The sequence below is a fragment of the Papaver somniferum genome, chromosome 3 (assembly GCF_003573695.1).
Source record: "Papaver somniferum cultivar HN1 chromosome 3, ASM357369v1, whole genome shotgun sequence".
NCBI lineage: Eukaryota > Viridiplantae > Streptophyta > Magnoliopsida > Ranunculales > Papaveraceae > Papaver > Papaver somniferum.
The window spans coordinates 37,257,159-37,275,485 of NC_039360.1; the positions used below are offsets into that span (position 1 = coordinate 37,257,159).

Sequence of the window (18,327 nt, forward strand, 5' to 3'; positions counted from 1 at the left end):
ATGAATATTTTGGGGGTTTTGGTTTTTTTTTCTCACTTAATCAAGGAGAATAGAAGTTACTCTAAATACTTGAATATAAAGCGGGTTTAAACTCGTTTAAATCCATACCCGCCCAACCCGTAGCGGGCGGGTAACAAAACCCGCCCGCTGTTTGTGGGTGCGGGGTTGGTTATGAAAAAAAAACCCGCAGTCTGTGGGTGCGAGGTTGGTTTTAGCTTATACCCGCCCATACCCGCCCATGTGCAGCCCTACTTATAACAACAGAAGATGCACAAGAAGATTTTTGAGTTTGCTGTGATGTTGTTGCCATGAACTAGATTGTTATGAAGCTATCTTAGGTGATTCTGATATTCAAACCGAAGAAGATTTTTCTGCTGCAATGATGAGCTTAAATTGTGTTTGAAATGATTAATGACATATAAAGTTGATTGTTCAAGTGGGAATTATAAAGGGTTTGGAGGAAATAGTATGTGATTTTTGTTGAATTTTTAAGTTTGAGGCATTCAATCTAGAATAAATAGAGGCATACTAAGACATGGTTGTTACCAAAGAAAACAGACTGAGAAGATGAAATTTCTATTTGTTGACACCAAGTCAAAATCATGATACAAGAGTATTGGGTATTTTCGCTGCAATTGAGAAATATAACTTAGATTTCTTTATAGTTGTGAGTTAGATAAAGCTAAACTAGAGTGATGCAGTCAGACCAGTTATGCAAGCATATGATAGTAAACTGTAAGTGCTTACATTCATGTTGTTTTGGCTTCTCGGTTAGGCCATGCAAGTAATCACGATGTATTTATTTTTATACCATATCATTTACGTTTGATAAATGAAATATTTTCTACAAAATCAAAACAAAAAGATGATTCTCATTCGAAAAGGGTTCCAGATCATGGGACTCATGTTAGATCATCGAGTCACTACAATTTTTGACCTCCCCATAAGTCACTGGGTGGTTATACAAGTTATCTAGGTTGTCATCAGGACCAAATTCTTTATCGATCAAAAATAAAATAAAAGAAGGATGAATATAATTTGCAGAAATGATGGTTCATTCTCCATGATGCATACAAAAAAAGAATAAAGTCATAAAGGAGACAAAGAAACAATAAAGTGATACAGTTGGGGATTTTGTAGATTATTCGCTTTTAGCTTTTTTATTTTTGGATGGAATTTCAGTTAACACAGTGGTTAGTTAGTGGTCCCTAACACAGTGGTTAGTTACTAGCAATTACAAGTTCGGGGGATGGAACCCCTACCTCCTCCATATCACAAAAGTCAAATTATCTTACACTCCTTATTACAAAAATTAAACCATGGCATGGATTTTTACCTAAGAAACATGCGTTGACTTTAGTCAATGTCAACGTCCATTCTCTGCGATCCTTCTAAATTTGTTAGTTATTCGCTATACATAAATTTCCATTTTTGGAAAATATTAGTATACAGAGGGAGTATAGTATCACTATCTACAAAAGTCCAATCATATCTGAAAAAATCCAAAAAATAATTAGATAACTTAGAAATTTCAAAACAATGAATGAAGGAAAGAAATGCAAGTCTCCAATTCAATACTACAAAAAGACATCTGATTTATATATTTTTTGGTAGTATCTCTAGTATAAGTCCCCTGTATATCCTTATGTGCGTAGTTAGTATAAGATGTATGCTTATATAGTATAATTGATGATCTTATGGTTGTTTTGGTGTGTTGTGTGTAGTTTCTTGCGTGTGTAATCGTTTTATTCATGTGTGTTGTGTAGTAGTTACTTCTTAATATCTGCTTCTTACTAAGGTTGTGTATGCATATAATATAACCATCCTCTTAAACTTATGTTCCTTTTCTGTTTTGTTCCTCACCCCTTGTTCCTTCATTTTGAATCTCATGCCTTATTTTCCCGTCCCTTTCATGTATGCTTGAATCCTCCTATTTTCTTTGAGCTACTTCATTGCTTGAATCTTTGGTCTATATCTGCATAACATTCTGATACTTTGCATCTGCTTCTAATTAATCCTGCTCGTCGACTTTATATATCTCATTTCAAGCATTAGCCTCTGTACCTGTGTGCATTTAATTTTGTTGTTTCCTGTTTGTTGCCCTGCGCCTATGAACTCTTATCTACATTTTCCCCTATATTTGATCTCTGTAGATCCCTTCACTCAGTCTCCTTAGCGCTTTTTCTACCTTACAGTTTGACACCTACTGTTTGATTTCTCTTGATTTTACTTTCTTGGTTGTTACTTTCTCCCTTCCATCTGTATAGCTATTATCTGTTCCCCCCATGCTTAGCTTCTTATTTCCTTTTCACCCTTTCCTAGCTTTGTGGTTCTCATAGACTTGTGTTTATGTTCTTGCGATCGTTTATTCGTTTCACTAAGTATTTCCCCTAGAAACTCTAATCGTTGGTTTCACTAGTTGCTTTCAGTTCTCGTTAACTCTGGTCGCCTCCTCTTTCCTTACTGTTTTTCAATATCTTTTCCTCAATTCACTGACCCGGGGTTCCCTCCAGCCTACAATCACACTCATCCTCGAAGCATTTAAAACCCAAGCCCAACTTTTACCTACCTCATACTTCTACCAACACCAAACAACCCAAAACCCAACCAATTTTTTCCTCCCCAACCATGTCAATCCTGTCATAGAACTTCCAGGGCATAAACAAACCACCAACAAAACAACACCTATGAGGATTAATCTCTATGTATAAACCAACCATCATATTTATCTCAGAAACATTAGCCAATAACAATCAAATGCTTTGCATTGATCAAACATTACAATTCCAGAACCACTATTCTGTCCCCAAAATTGGAAGAAAAGGAGGTCTCTGCCTATTTTGGAATAATGATGTCAACCTACGAATCCTAAGGACATCCCAAAGTTTTATTCATGCCATCGTCACCCCCCAACCCCAGCCCAACCATGGATTTTCACCGGTATATATGGTCCACTACAACCGACCGCTAGGAAAGATTTCTCATCCCTATTCCCCAGCTTATCTACTCCTTGGATTTTCATCGGAGATTTTAATGAGGTGATGGACCAATCCGAAAGGAAAGGCGTCAGACCAGTCACCTGTGCTGAAACTAAGCCTTTCCTATTGATCAGATGGGATTCTTAGACCTAGGATTCCGAGGAGACCCTTATACTTGGACAAACAACCAGCAAGGTCAAGAAAATATCCAGGAACGCATTGATAGAGCTATATCAAACCAACAGTGGAGAACTGCCAATCCTCACGCGGCAATCACGCATTTGCCACGAATAGCTTTAGATCATGCACCTATTTTTCTACAAATCAAAGTCCTGGATTGGAAAGGAAACAAGAACTACAAATTCGAACATTTATGGCTATCTCACCGGCAATTACAACAAGTGGTAAACTCGGCTTGGGACAAAATGCATGACTCAGACCCCCCCCCCCCCCTAAATCTCTAGCTAAAGCTCATATCAACCAGCGAAACCCTGACGGAATGGAATAAGGTAACCTTCAACCATCTACTCTAATTAAAAAATCAACCGCCAAAATCAAACAGGTACAAACACCAATGTGCTATGCAGACAGGCCAGCGATAGACCATTGGCTCCTCCAAGAAAAACATCACCTTACCCTGCTAGACTGCCATGCAACCTACTGGCAGCAAAGATCTAGAATACAATGGTTGCAATCGGAGATCAAAACACAACATTATTTCACACCAAGGTTACAATTCATCTGCAACAACATCCAACAACTCCAAGATCAATAAAATAATTGGATCCATGATAAGGATGCAATCATCAAAATTATGCTAGATCACTTCACCGATCAATATACAACACCAAGTACAAGCATTGATGACCAGTTGTTTGAAGAAATTTCCCCGAGGCTAACCCCTCAACAATGTTCTCTTCTTACTTCAGAGGTAACCCCCAAGGAAATCAAAAAAACGCTTTTATCCATCGGCTCCGAACGTGCCCCTGGACTAGACGGCTATACTAGTAGGTTCTTCAAAGTTTTATGGGATACAACCCAGACACAACTAATTGATACAGTACACAACTTTTTTAACTCCCTTAATATACACCCACTCATGAATCATACTAACCTCACCCTTACCCAAAAGTAGATCACCTTTCTAAACCCTCTCAATACAGACCAATAAGACTATGCAATGTCACCTACAAATTTATCTCAAAAATCTTAGTCCATCGCTTAAGACATCTTCTCCCCTTCCTCATAAGCCCCTACCAGAGTGCCTTTGTGCCCCAAAGATGTATTCATGACAACATAGCAATCGCCGGTGAGCTTTTCCATTATATCGAATCCTCTAGACGAATTTGGGAAACCTAGAAGAGAAAAAAAGATAGAGGGACTGTGCATATCTCAAAAAGCACCCCGCTCCCAATACTGCATCTCATGTAAGCGGATGATCTTCTAATAACATATAAAGCAACAACGGAGGGCATGCACAATCCATCTCAAGCACCTATTGCAAGCTTACAGTACCTCATCTGGTCAACATATTAATACCTAAAAATCAACAATAATCCATCATCCAAATATCGAACAACATTAGGTAATTGAACTTCAACAAACTTTCGGCATGCCAACAACACCAATCCCACCCACATACCTAGGAGTTCAATTTAAACAAGGAAGAATATCTCAGCATATTTTTGGCCCCCTTCTTCAGCGACTAGCTAGAAAAGCAAAAGGGTGGATGACGAAATGCCTAAATCAGGCAGAAAGATCAGTTCTTATTAAAACTTCACCCACACCTACAACCAATCATCTGATGCAAATGCAACTGCTTCCATCTCATATCCACCAAAAAATGGATCGCATAACTAGAGACTTCTTCTGGGGCCACGACTCAACCGTAAGGAACCTTCATCCTATAGGATTTGATAAACTTATCAAACCTAAATCAAAAGGAGGATTGGGAATTCGAAGCATCAAAAAGCATAACAAGGCCCTCCTTATGAAGAGAATTTCGAACATACATGAGAAACCAAACTCTATAGTGGCCTCGTTGTACAACGAGAAATACCTTAAACATCAACCAATCCTCCAGAACATCCCTCCTCCTCCCTCGTCCACAAGCCCCCTATGGAGAAATATGGTTTCCCTCAAACCAACCCTAAAAAAACATCTCTTTCACCAGATAGGAAACAACTACACCACCCCAATCCAAGCAAAGTGGATTCATCAGTTCGAAAATAACATAGATCCAACACTTTGCTACCCCATACAATCAGTAGATGATATCATTGACCCATTAACCCAATCTTGGAACCACGAAAAGCTGAGCATCCTCCCACCAAACACATTGCAAAGAATCGTCAACCTTCACCTTCCACATGAAAACCAGCCGGATAGAATAATCTGGACCTTCACAAAATCAGGAAAATACGACGGCTTCAGGATACAAATGCCTAACAGACATTTCAGATCAATTGCAGCACAACCCACCACCCCCTCCAACCAACTTCCTATGGACGCTCCTATGTCCACCAAAAGTACAACTTTTCTTGTGGAAAGGACTTAACGAGGGTATACCCACCCTCTAACTACTCCATCACATCCGCCATGTCAACTCCAATCTTTTTCCCCGATGCAATTATGACCCTGAAACTATAAGGCATATCCTGCTACACTGTCCGATCGCTATGGATAGTGGAACCTACTACTTCCCCGGATATCCACTCCACAAAGCACCCACCAAGGAAACCCACTTCAATAAACCCACATACATCTATATCCCTACTCCTACAGGATAAAATCAGTTACGAAACCACCACCACATTCTGCTTTCTCTTCTGGTCCCTTTGGCTAGCTAGAAATGATGTCGTATACAACTAAAAGCAAACGAGCCCAACAAACATACTCCAAATGGCTACCCGCCTACAACAGGAATACGTCTGGGCTCAACGGAACCTCCCACCAGTGCTACCAGGAATGCAACCATCTACAAACATTGCACATCAGATTCCCAAGTCAATCACCATTTTAAAAGGATGGAGAAAACCCCACCCTGATTGGATCAAAATCAATACATATGGAGAAGATAGAGGACATCCGGGACTGGCAGGAGCAGGAATTATTTGCCGAAACGATAATGCTATCACAATCTTAGCAATTGCACAACCATTAGGGATAACAACGCTCACTGCCGAAACTTGGGCCATGCTCATAGCATCATGAACAACTACAGATCGAGAATGGCCAAAGGTGCAATTCGAAATGGACTCAGAAAATCTGCTAAGGTTTCTAACCTCAAAAACACCACCACCTTGATACGTAAACAATATGATAGCAGAAATCAAGCTTAGACTGGCCCAAATTCCGTATTGCACCATAAAACATATTTACAGAGAAGGAAATCAGGCGACAAATGGTTTAGCAAACAAAGTAGCAGATGACAGCATAACGGGAAACCTATCCACAACAATCTGGGACAACAAACACCATTGTGTATTGGTCCTATTGTAATGGCAGACTCTATGAGTACAATGTACTCTCGTGTAATTTCTTCTTAGCTTTAATACAATTTCATGCTTCAAATTTTTTTTTTTTGATTCACCCGTCTTGAATAAGATACAAAGTCCATACTCGAAAGGGGATCTTGGGGGTTATGTTATCTAAATTGGGGCATATGCCGCTAAATTGGGGCATATGCCACTTAATTGGGGCCTATTACTACATGACAAAATAGGGTCGTTATGAAGTAATTTGTAGAAGCCCCTTATCCAGTATTTATATTAATACTTAATATGCCCTTATTAAATTAGTGATGATTAATTAAGTTAATGTTTATTAAATTAATAAGTGTTTGAGTGGGATTATAATGTTTGGATTAGAGTAGAAATTCATTTTTATTTTTAAAGGTTTGGAGGGAAAGAAGTAGAGGGAAGAAAAGGAAAAACTAGGGTTTGTGATTTTCTTAGCAAAAATGAAAGAATATACTGATGATTAAGACTCTAGTAGTGATGAAGAGGGGGGTGCATCAGATTATCATGATTTCGATCCTACCGAATTGGATAATTTGTTGAATGAAGAAGAGCATGACAACCAAAGAATGCTTGAGGATATTATTCAAGCACAAGAACAATTTCGTTAGGAGGAAGAAGATGATAATGCTTCCAATAAAAAGGTATGAGTTGTAACGATCTACAAACATGTATTTGCATGTCTAAATTGCCGAATAAGGAAATGTTTTTCAAAACTTTAACCCAGAATCGGTTTATTCGATAGCATGCTATAAACTGATTCTGGGAAAAATACCCAAATTGGGTACAAGAATCGGTCTTTGTTCATCACCAAATAAACCGATTGTAGTAAATTTTTGGCGCGATGGGTACGTGACGCGAATCGGTTTTTGTTGGTGATGTGCATAATCCGATTTCTTCCCTTGAATAATCTCGTAGAATACACAAAGTTGACAATCGGTTTATTTTCGTTAATATGTAATCCGATTTTGGAGTTCCAGGAGAAATGTGCATCAAAATCGTATTATATGACACCAAACATGAAACGATTGTAGACTCTGAAAATTTTCCGCCAATTCTTTAAACGGTCTTTATAGTTGCACATATAAACTGATTACTTATAATCGGTTTAATCGACTGTAACTTATAAACCGATTTTGAATCCTCAACTTTTTAATATTTGTTGTAGATTGTTGTGGCGTTTGAAGAAGATCAACCCGAAGCCGTATCTCTGATGGGTGCCGATACCTCTGCCCACTATTTCACCGATTTGGAATGGGAAGATAGAGACAATGCAAAGCAATGGTTTATAAACAAGGGAATAGAGATTAAATGCGCATTAGTTTTAGGCCGTCATTCAAGTAAATATCGTCTGGAATTTGTTTGTGAGAGAGGTGGAAAGCAAGAAAGTTACTAGGCAAAGGACATACTGTACGTGAAGAAGAAAACAAGGGAATACATTAATAAATCAAAGAAGTATGATTGCCCGTTTAAGATTATAGTTAATACACGCAAGAAACCCGATGATAGTAAGGTATACAAGCTCTCTAATGTGTTGAATGGTTGTCATAATCATGATGATCCGGAATATCTTGTTGGACACGCGGCCGTTTGTGGGTTGAAACCACATCAATGGGAAACGGTAAGGTCGATGAAAGCGTGTAAACCAAGTAATATCCTTAGGAAGATTAAGGAGGATGATAATGATAACTTGTCCACTTTGATGCAAATATACACGGCAAGAGCAGACTTTAGGAGGAGGTCATGGGATGGTAGAGCGGTTATGGAAGAATCTCAATGGTTAGACGATCAACACGGATACACAATAAGGAATCAAGTATTGGAAGGCGAAGTGACTCGTATTTTCTTGGCGCATCCGGAGATGATCAAGTTGACACAATGCTTCTATCAAGTTTTGTTAATAGATTGTACATACAAGACCAACAAGTACAATATGTCGTTGTTAAACATTGCTTGCCATACTTCCGACAAGCAAACTTTCACGGTAGCATGGAGGTTTATGGATCGAGAGAATGATGTGAGTTTTACTTGGATGTTATAGACCTTGAAGGAGATATACCGTGGCAATCAAACTCTGAGGATCATAGTAACGGATAAGGACCAATCACTAATGAATGCCATTGGAGTGGTTTTTCCGGATGCTAAGCATTTTATTTGCACATGGCACATACAATGCAATATTAGAAGTAATTGTAGGGGGTCATATCCAAAAGCCAAAGCCACATCAAGGTACCGCTCGTGAAAAGGCCGAAGATGAGCGTCTTCAAAAACTAACTCCGGAACAAAGAGAGGAGGACAAGAATAAAAGGAAATCGGGGTATGAAACGAATGGGATACTATGGAAGGATTTTCAACATCATTGGGATTTAATGGTACAATCAATGTCCGTGCCCGAGTTCGAATTCTACTTGGAGAGTTTTATTGGGCTATGGAAAAAAGATTACGAGAAATGTGTGGTTTATTGCTTAAATGAATTGTTGGATCCGTACGAGGACAAATTTATGTATGCTTACACCTACCAACACATGCATTACAAGAATGAGGCGAAAAGTATCGCGGAAGGATCTCATGGACGTTTGAAAAGCTTGCTATGAGGGAGCCAAAACACCGTGGTTACATTACAAGAAGCCATCCATGAATACACCAAAGCCGATATCATCAAGATAACCGCTCAAATGGAAGAGAGTAGGATGCAAATCATCACAAGCTACAAGGAACACCATTGGTTGATTAGAAATTTAAATTATAGGGTGTCTCACTGGGCAATCATTTTCATGATGAAGGATTACAAATATTATGTGGAAAAGGAGATGGGGAGAAGAAGAATTGAATGTAAATGTATGACGATGACGGCCTTCGGATTTCCGTGTCGTCACATGATCGCCAAGTACCAACGAGGCATTCCTTTTGAAATCATTGATTCATTTTGGAAGCAACTTACTTTCAAACCACCCCTAACCAAAGAACCACTCGAATCCTTTGTGGACACGGATATTGGAAGAGAAATCATCGAGAAGTTCGCAAAAAAGGATGTATTGGGAAGAAAAGTTTTTTTGTGCGACTTAAAACTAGCCGCGAACCCCCATATGGTACCGGTTAGAGAACCAACGGTGCTACCGCCGACGGGTAGACCACCTTACAACATGGATAGGGAGCAAGAAAGGTACGAGTTTAAGGTTGCAATGAGTACCGAAAAACACCTTTGTTGAGTCATAAAAAAAATCCTTTGTCGACATGAGAAGGAAGACGCTAAATATGAAGATGCAAAGGTTCAAAAGAAAAGGGGTCGACCGAAGATGGCAGAAAGCGGAACAAGTAGCGCACAAGATAAGACAAATGTTTCAAACGTTCCTTCACACATTGAGAATGAAGAGACACCGGCTAAAAGTAAAAGGGGTCGACCAAAGAAGGGAGAAAGCGGGACAAACGCTCCTTCGCAACATGAGGATCCAATCGCTCCTTCGCAACATGAATATCCAATCGCTCCTTCTCAAGAGAGTCAAGCGAGCACAACACGAGTATCAAGGTTACGTGCATGCAAGAGAGAAGAAAGACAAAAGGGTTCTATGGTGACTCTAAGGGCCGCTCTTGGTGATGGAAGCATGCCTAGGAATGAACGAGGTAGACCCCATCGAACGTGTTACACCATATTCAAGGAGTATTACTCTAAACTTCCTGAAATCATTAATCCCTATGTGTTATCTACCGACGACATGGATGCGGATGGGAATTGCGGTGATCACGTTGCATCGGAACAAATAGGCCATATAAGTTTGGCGGACGATAAGAACCTAACCCAATATCGCTACTTTAGAAAGATGATGGCCTTGCGCCTACAAGAAGAAAAGGGTTTTTACATATCGATGATGAAGGAAGGAAAAACAAGATAAGACAAAGAAGTGATTTTTGAAAAAATGTTTGCTAGAGTACAAGGGCCAAAGGGGAATAAAATAATTACCCGAAAGCATTGTATGCAAATGCCTCTATGTGGTCATCTATTGGCGGAAACGTGGAGTTGCGTTGTTCATCTATTTGGCAAGGATCATGTTATACATATGCACCAAAATACACCATTTGGGATGAATCGCTTAAGGATCGGAGAATTGTTTTATTCAACCATAACAACATACATTATATCGGTCTTAGAGTACATGATGATTGTCCATTACCACCAGTAGATAAGTTTAACAAGGTCACTGAGGTCACCAAGGAGTGGCTAAAAAAATACGATGCCAACATGAGGTGATGGGAGGAATTGATCAAGCTGGATCAATTCGATGGTCTCCATTTGTTGGAATGAGTATTTTCCTTATGTTGAAAACTTGATCTATCGAATGCTTATATTTTGTCGCTTTCTTATATTGCATATTTGCAAACTTGAACCAAGCTTAATGAATGAAAGTGGTTTTATTTTTTTCGGTAACTTGGACTCATGAAATTTGTAACAGAATCGGACTTCTAAAATGTTTATAAAGTCCGATTCTGGAGGTAGTTTGCTGCCGCTTTTTCACATTCGGTTAATACTGACGATAATGTAGTCCGATTGTTGGTATACAGAGATTTTCAACTACACAATCGGAGTACATCTGGTCCAAAATGATCCGAACAAGAAGCCAAAATCGATTAATGTGTGTACTAATGTAACCCGATTGTAGTAGATGTTCATCACATCAACCCAGAATCGGGTTATTAAGGTTTACATTAAAAACCGATTAAAGGCAGAATCGAAGTACTATGGTGAACATATAAACCGATTCTGGGCGGGTTATCAGAAAGCTTGATGAGTGAGTTTTAAAGATTTAGAGGTAAATCATTGTAAAGTATCTCTTAGATGGATGGTTTAAAGGGATTTAACTCAATCACTTGAATTGTCTGTTTTTGAGTTTTCGTTTTTTTAACAAAAGCAAATTAGATTTTAATTGTTGTTTGTGATTGATTAGGATTTAGTTTTAATTTTGATGGAAATTGATAAATAAAATGAATTTTGATTGATTAGAATTTGTTAATTAAGTTATGATTCAATATTTGTATTTGTGTTATAATAATTAAGGTTTTCTTAAGAGTTAATTTAGTATTTTTACAATCTTTAGACACCACTTATCATTTTCTATTGGGTGGATGAGGAAATCCATAAGCCCCAATTAAGTGGCATAGGCCCCAATTTAGCCAGGATATTTTATCCTATCACAAAAATTAAACTATGGCAATGGATTATTTTTACCTAAGAACACAAACAATCGTTGACTTCAGTCAATGTCAACGTCCATTCTCTTGCGATTCTTCTAGATTTGTAAGTTATTCGCTGTACATAAATTTCCTTTTATGGAAAATGTTCTGTAAATTAATAACCGTTAGATTATTGCCAATCAATTTTTGATTTAATGATTCAGATGACATAGGATGGGAAGACAGAGTGATGATGAAAGAACAACTGAAAAGAAACCAGAAGAGAGAAAGAAACAAGAGGTTGAAGAAAACCTAAGCAAAGTAAGAAGAAGATTTCGTAACAGTAACGCCCCATTATTAAAACATCATTAATTAACATTATTTCTATCAGAACAAACCATTATTAAGGTTTTTACAATCTCAAAGATCTTCTTTTTATTTATTTATTTTTGGAGATTGGGGATTTTTGTGAGGAAGAAGAGAATGAAGATCTGAAAGAGAAATACACAGATCTCTGAATTTTCATTCTTGTGATGGGGTGGAAATATAGAGCAGGATTGAGTTTGATTGTAACTGTTGTTATTATATGGGTTTTGTCTGCTGAAGTTACTCAGGTTAGTACTTCTTTCCTTCCACATTCACCTTCTTCTTGTTTATTGGATAGGTTGAAAATTTTGATTTTGATTTTGAGGTGATTAGGTAGAGAAAGCGAAACCTTATGTGTGGTGATTATATGGGTTGTAATTGAGGTTAGTATGATTAGAATATGATTCTAGGGGATCAATTCAATAAAGGGTTTGAATTTTGAGGATTAATGGATAGTATGTGATGCTTAATTCTTTTGAATTTGATTAAGTCGATTTTAGGTGTTCAAACTGGCTTTTTATTGAAAGATATTACTTGAATTTTCTCTGCTTATTGAGAATTAAGCAAATGACGATCCTTAGGATGGTAAATACTAAACGCTGTACTAGAACTCAAAATAGAAGTAATTTAGCAAAGAAAAACATGGGTTTGGGAACTTATTTACTGTTCCATAAGCTATTTGGATAACTGGTAATGGTTCGTGGTGGTATTTTGCCATACAATGTAGTGGTGTGTGCGCGCGCGCGTGTGCAAGGTGCCAAGGTTGTTTTTTCCTATTAGATTTGCGGCAATGGAACTTTAGGCCTACTGTTTACTGTTAATAATGTCAGCTTTCTCTATTGATTGTAGATATAAGCTATATCATCTTCTACTGTTTCACAACAAAGTTACTGATACATGATTTTTTCTTATTAAACATGACAAGTAAATATAAGGTCTCAATTTTAAGGGTTTGAATTTTAAGGACTAATGGATAGTATATGAAGCTTAATTCTTTTTAATTGATGAAGTCAGATTTTACGTGTTAAAAACTGGTTATTTATGTTTTCTGTTTTGTTCTTCCTATCGAAACTCATTAGAATCAAGTGAATGCTGACATTAGGTGAGGGTACTGGAACTTGGTATTAATCAGGGAAAACGAAAAACATGGGTTTGAGAACTTATTTAGGTAGAGTGCGGTGAAGTTTGCGACACAATGTAGTTGTACGTGTGCGTGTGTGCGAGGTTGTTTCTTGCTATTAGATTTCGGTAATGGGACTTTAGCAGTATGTAGATTTTCTTTTTTGAGTTTCTAGTAGTTTAGTTGCTTTAACTAAGAACTTCAAATGGGTTAATAAAGTCAGCTTCTCTATTGTTGTAGAAATAGGCTAATATTGTTTTCTACTCTTTCCACAGCAAAGTAATTAGAGTATGTTTTCTATGTGGTTGTTTCCTTTTCACATGACAAGTAAATGCAGGGTGGTATATGTATTTGTGTATGTGTGTGATATGGTTATACCCATATTTCGTCTGACTATCGTGTATTCAACAGGGTATCTATGAAGACTATAAACAACCATTTGCTGTGACATATCTAGGAGCCTCTCTTATGGTGGTTTACCTCCCTATATCATTTATTAAGGATTGGATATATCACTTATTGAGAAAGCGCTCCTCTAAAAATGGTAGTGAGGCAGAAATTTTTGCGAAGATCTCTGCTGGTCTCAATGGGACACAGAAATCCTTCGAAATAGAACTTCAGAGTTCTTTATCTAGAAAGGATAGTGACATAAACCTTTCTATCCAGGAAGAGGAACGTCCATTAGTTTCTTCACAAAAAGAGGATCCAAGTATTCTGAAGAAAGACAAAGAGCTTACTCCAACAGAAATTGCAAAATATGGCTTTTTCATTGCACCTATCTGGTTCGTAACAGAGGTGAGATACTTCGATGGTCATTATATCAGAATTTCCTGCTTTTTCCTATACAAGTAGTTATGAGTTATGAATGATCTTTTATTGTATGCAGTATTTATCTAATGCTGCACTTGCACGTACAAGTGTTGCAAGCACAACGGTGTTGTCATCGACTTCAGGACTGTTTACGCTGTTTATTGGTGCCTTTATGGGACAAGACTCACTAAATATGGCGAAAGTAGTTGCTGTATTTGTCAGTATGGCTGGTGTGGCAATGACAACTTTGGGAAAGACCTGGGCAACAGATGAAACAGAGATAAGCTCTTCCACGTAAGTGTACATTCCTTGGCGCTTACAAACATGAAAAATATTTGAATTCCCTTTACTTAAATAATAAAGGAATCGTGGGTAGCTGTAATTGGCCAAAAACAATTCGTTACTTGAATACCCTAGTCTTGTTTGAAACCAAAAATTGGGTGCTGTGTACGGCTGCACAAGTATTCAGACCTGGATGGTTGGACCCACAGCAGGGTCTAAAAATTATCTTGTTCATTAAAATAAAGTAAAATATGTCGCTCAATTAGCTTATATTTAATCATCATAAATTTGACGTTGATCTTCATCTTTGTTTGCAGTGGGAAACGTTCGCTCATGGGAGATCTTTTTGGTTTGCTTTCTGCTGTGTCCTATGGACTATTCACCGGTTGGCATTTTTTCTTCATTTTTGGTTTATGTATTTATCTCCTTTTTGAAGCATCGTGTTTATTATGTATATCATTTACAAAATTTTTGTAGTCCTTCTGAAAAAGTTTTGCGGAGAAGAAGGAGAAAGGGTTGATGTGCAGAAACTATTTGGGTATGTTGGGCTCTTCACGCTTGTTGCCCTTTGGTGGCTCGGTAAGGCTCAACTTGTAGCTAAGCCTTTTTATCTTCTGTCAATAGTTAAAAACATTGTAGGTTGTTGTGTAAACCACATATGTTTAAGATCTAGAGCTCTAATTTTTTATCTCATATGATCCGAAATCATGACAGGTGACTCTACTATTTATTCATGGCTAGGTGATTATTTCAGTTATCTAGGAGAACACCGTCTTCTACTTTCCATCCCCTTCTCCTTCAGAAGGGTTAGCATATATGTGAACTACCTCTCACGCACACACGCACTGATGTTCACCAGTATAATTTGGAGAATATAAGGATATGGCCTGTATGGACCTATACAATGTTATTAAATAGGTCTCGTATTTGCTAAATAGAAAAGGACTATCTTAGTATATGTAACTTCCGTCAGATGCACCCTTAAAAGTCCTTTACTATTCCATTATGTGCGGTTATTTTGGTTCTTGGTTGGAAAACAAAATGGAGTTTTCTCCTTGATCATTGACACGTCAACTAGCCATGGATGGAGGTTAGATTGTCTATCTTGATCTCAGGTTATGTGTGGTAAGCTTGAGATCTCGATCCTGTACATTTCATTGTGATTTTCTATTATGCTGATGTATTAATCAACCTTTACTGGTTACATGGCTATTCTGCTCTGACTAACGCAAGTTAGTGTTGTGTTCTGCTGTTTTATAATGTATTCTGCATTATTCTTATCCTGATTGACTAAATTTGAAGTCTTCAACTTTAAATGCTAACTAAACTAACTAGTGAAATTAACATGTGAGAACTGAGAATGAGCTGTAAGCCCTCTTACGTAAATGCAATATATTTTCCATTTCCGTCATATTTTTTATTTCTTGTAAACAGTATGGCCTTTGACTGCATTGGGGATTGAACCGAAGTTCACCGTCCCTCATTCCCTTAAAATGGACGAGGTTGTTCTTGCTAATGGCTTTATTGGCAGTGTCCTCTCAGATTACTTCTGGTATGTAACTGAAACATTCTTTTTCAATACATGCATACAAATAGTCAAATTGATATATTGTAAGTAGACAACTCTGTTGTTTTAGAATTACCAAGCAGCAATACTTTAATGGAGTATTAGTGTTGCAACTGTATAGAAAACAAGAAAACTGTATCAAATACGTTGCAGTATCTTGAAATGAAAAAATTATCGTCTTCTACTGAGTTGCAATCTGCGATTCCGAAAAGTTTTTGCACCTAATTAGCCCCCATTCAAGTTTTATTCTATTACTCAGCAGCTTATGTATCTTCCAGGGCTCTCTGTGTTGTTTGGACGACGCCATTGGTTGCCACCTTAGGCATGTCGCTAACGATACCTCTTGCAATGGTGGCTGATATGGTAATTCACGGCAGACACTATTCAGCAATCTATATACTTGGCTCACTTCAGGTATTGACATCTTCGCTTGTGAAATATGCTATGTTGTGTACTAAGTGCATAAGGCAAATATTATTTGTCAAGGCTTAATCCTTATTGATGTGGTCGTGCAGGTTTTTGCTGGATTTGTTATAGCCAATCTTTCTGATTGGTTTTCAAAAAAATTGGGGTTGTAACATTAGTCGAAACCCTTCACAAATATTTTTTTTTTCTTTCTTTTGCATATTGTTTCTAGATTACCATCGGTTTTCTTGTTTGATGATAATGTTGAATATAGATTACCATTCTTTTATTTGCTTTGACGTGTCCATCAATTTAGTTTTAGTGATTTCCAATGAGTCAATACTTTATATAGAAAGAAAAAGCAAACAAGAAAGAGAAGTATATGAATGTGCAAAGGAGAGTATGAAGATTGAAGTCTTTTTTCTTCTCCCCCTTGGAAAATTCCTCGCAGAGCACGCTGAGTTGAACAGATAATGGGAATCATGGGGCTGTCATTTTTTATTGTAATGGCAGATTTAATTTTTGTACCAGTAATGTTGTTTCCACTTTTTTGGCTAATCAACACTGTACAAACTATGGTTATTAATGGAGTTCAGTTCATTTCTTTCTTTTTTTCTCCAAATTTTATATGTACATGCATTTTTGTCACAAGGGTGCGAACTTGCATAAATCTAGTATATCATGGCTTATTCACTGAGATGTTCTCGCTGCATTCTGGCCTCTTCTAGTAAGAATGGACAGTCTGGCAAAGCAGGTTGACTGCTTAACAATTTTGGATGGGATTTTGGACGGTTGCGGAATTTTTCCGAAAATTGGAATCCTGACAATCTATTTTAGGGCAATATCCCCAATTTTCCCAAAACAAAAAGAGAAGAGAACAATCTCTATACTATAATCATAAATATGTTGACGGTTGACTCTATTTAAGATTCATGACTGGGGTAGACATTGTTTTTCCTTGCTCACCAAGGTTGGGGTATGTGCTTTTCCTTGCCCACCACTCAAGTGGTAGTTTCTTAGAAAGTAACAGAAAATATGGACCATACATTCCAACCACGGTATTCACCATCCTGAAATTGTGCTTATAAATAGTCCATTCATGTAGAGAGAAAATAAAAACCGCCATCTAGCTTACAAGACCTTTAGATTTTAGCTAACAATAATCATGTCTTTCTTTTCCAGCTGCTTTAGTTCATCATCTGCTCAAATTTCAGATTCTCATGAAAACTCGAAAACCAAAATACAGTCCAAGAAATCTCAAGAAGAGGAGAAAAAAGAAGTGAAATCTAAATCAAGAGGAGCTCCAATTCTTGTGTCTTACTTCCCAATAAACTCCAACGTTTCTCGTTTGTAATCATGGTTTGGATATATTGCTATTTGGGATCAATAGATGTAGAATTCTACGGGGTATAACCAATACCATATTTTCAAATATGCATATGAGCAAGAGTTTCGAAAGTTGTAGTTTAAGAGGGTGGTGTAAGTCTAGTGAATATAGTGTATGTATGTATTTTTTTTATTTTTTCTGAAACATGTATTGTATAGCGATCATTTAATTACTTTTAGGATTATCAGATTGTATTTGCAGTTTGTACTTTTTAGGTCCTTCCACATTCTATCATCACTGGTCAAATAGTCCAATAACGACAATTCCTGGGTGAAAAAGACATAAAATTTTATACGGTTTAAATGGACGAGAATGTAAAAGCAGGTAAAGATTTCTTAAATGGTACACTTAATAAAATTTCTTCTCCAAAAAAAAACAAAAACAAAAAACAAATGAGCCTTTCAACTCTTTTGGGTACGAAACTACTGAAGTATGCGTGTGGGTTGTTTAATTACATGGGAAGGCATGCATGGAGCAAAGTTTTCAAATTCTGTTTTAAGTGTGTTTTGGCAACTGGCTTTTTGAAAAGTTAAAAGATTAACATTTTTCTATAATAGTTTCCTAATGAGTTCCTAAGGGTAGTAAATATATTAATAACCCACTTCCCTAATAATACGAGCGTATATCCCACAACTCCTAACAAATAGGAGTCATAAACTCACGACTATATCAAACCCTAATCTTTTTTATCTTCTTGATAAACTGAAACAACTAGCAAGTCAGACAAC

At 37.4% G+C, this 18,327-nt stretch overlaps 1 protein-coding gene across 1 annotated transcript; it reads left to right on the plus strand.

Moving 5' to 3' along the window:
- Positions 1–11,907: 11,907 nt before the first annotated feature.
- On the plus strand, positions 11,908–16,820 carry LOC113355885 (uncharacterized transporter C405.03c-like). The gene is made up of 8 exons (XM_026598859.1): positions 11,908–12,276; positions 13,560–13,943; positions 14,035–14,252; positions 14,558–14,625; positions 14,718–14,819; positions 15,675–15,792; positions 16,086–16,221; positions 16,323–16,820. Exons 1-8 carry the CDS (start codon positions 12,196–12,198, stop codon positions 16,383–16,385), a joined length of 1,170 nt encoding a protein of 389 aa, XP_026454644.1. The 5' UTR covers positions 11,908–12,195; the 3' UTR covers positions 16,386–16,820.
- Positions 16,821–18,327: the final 1,507 nt, after the last annotated feature.

Coding starts and splice junctions, on each gene's coding strand:
- LOC113355885 (XM_026598859.1), top strand. CDS start 12,196: ATGGGGTGGAAATATAGAGCAGGATTGAGTTTGATTGTAACTGTTGTT. Junction 14,253..14,557: donor ACAGAGATAAGCTCTTCCAC/GTAAGTGTACAT, acceptor CTTTGTTTGCAG/TGGGAAACGTTCGCTCATGG. Junction 15,793..16,085: donor GTCCTCTCAGATTACTTCTG/GTATGTAACTGA, acceptor TGTATCTTCCAG/GGCTCTCTGTGTTGTTTGGA.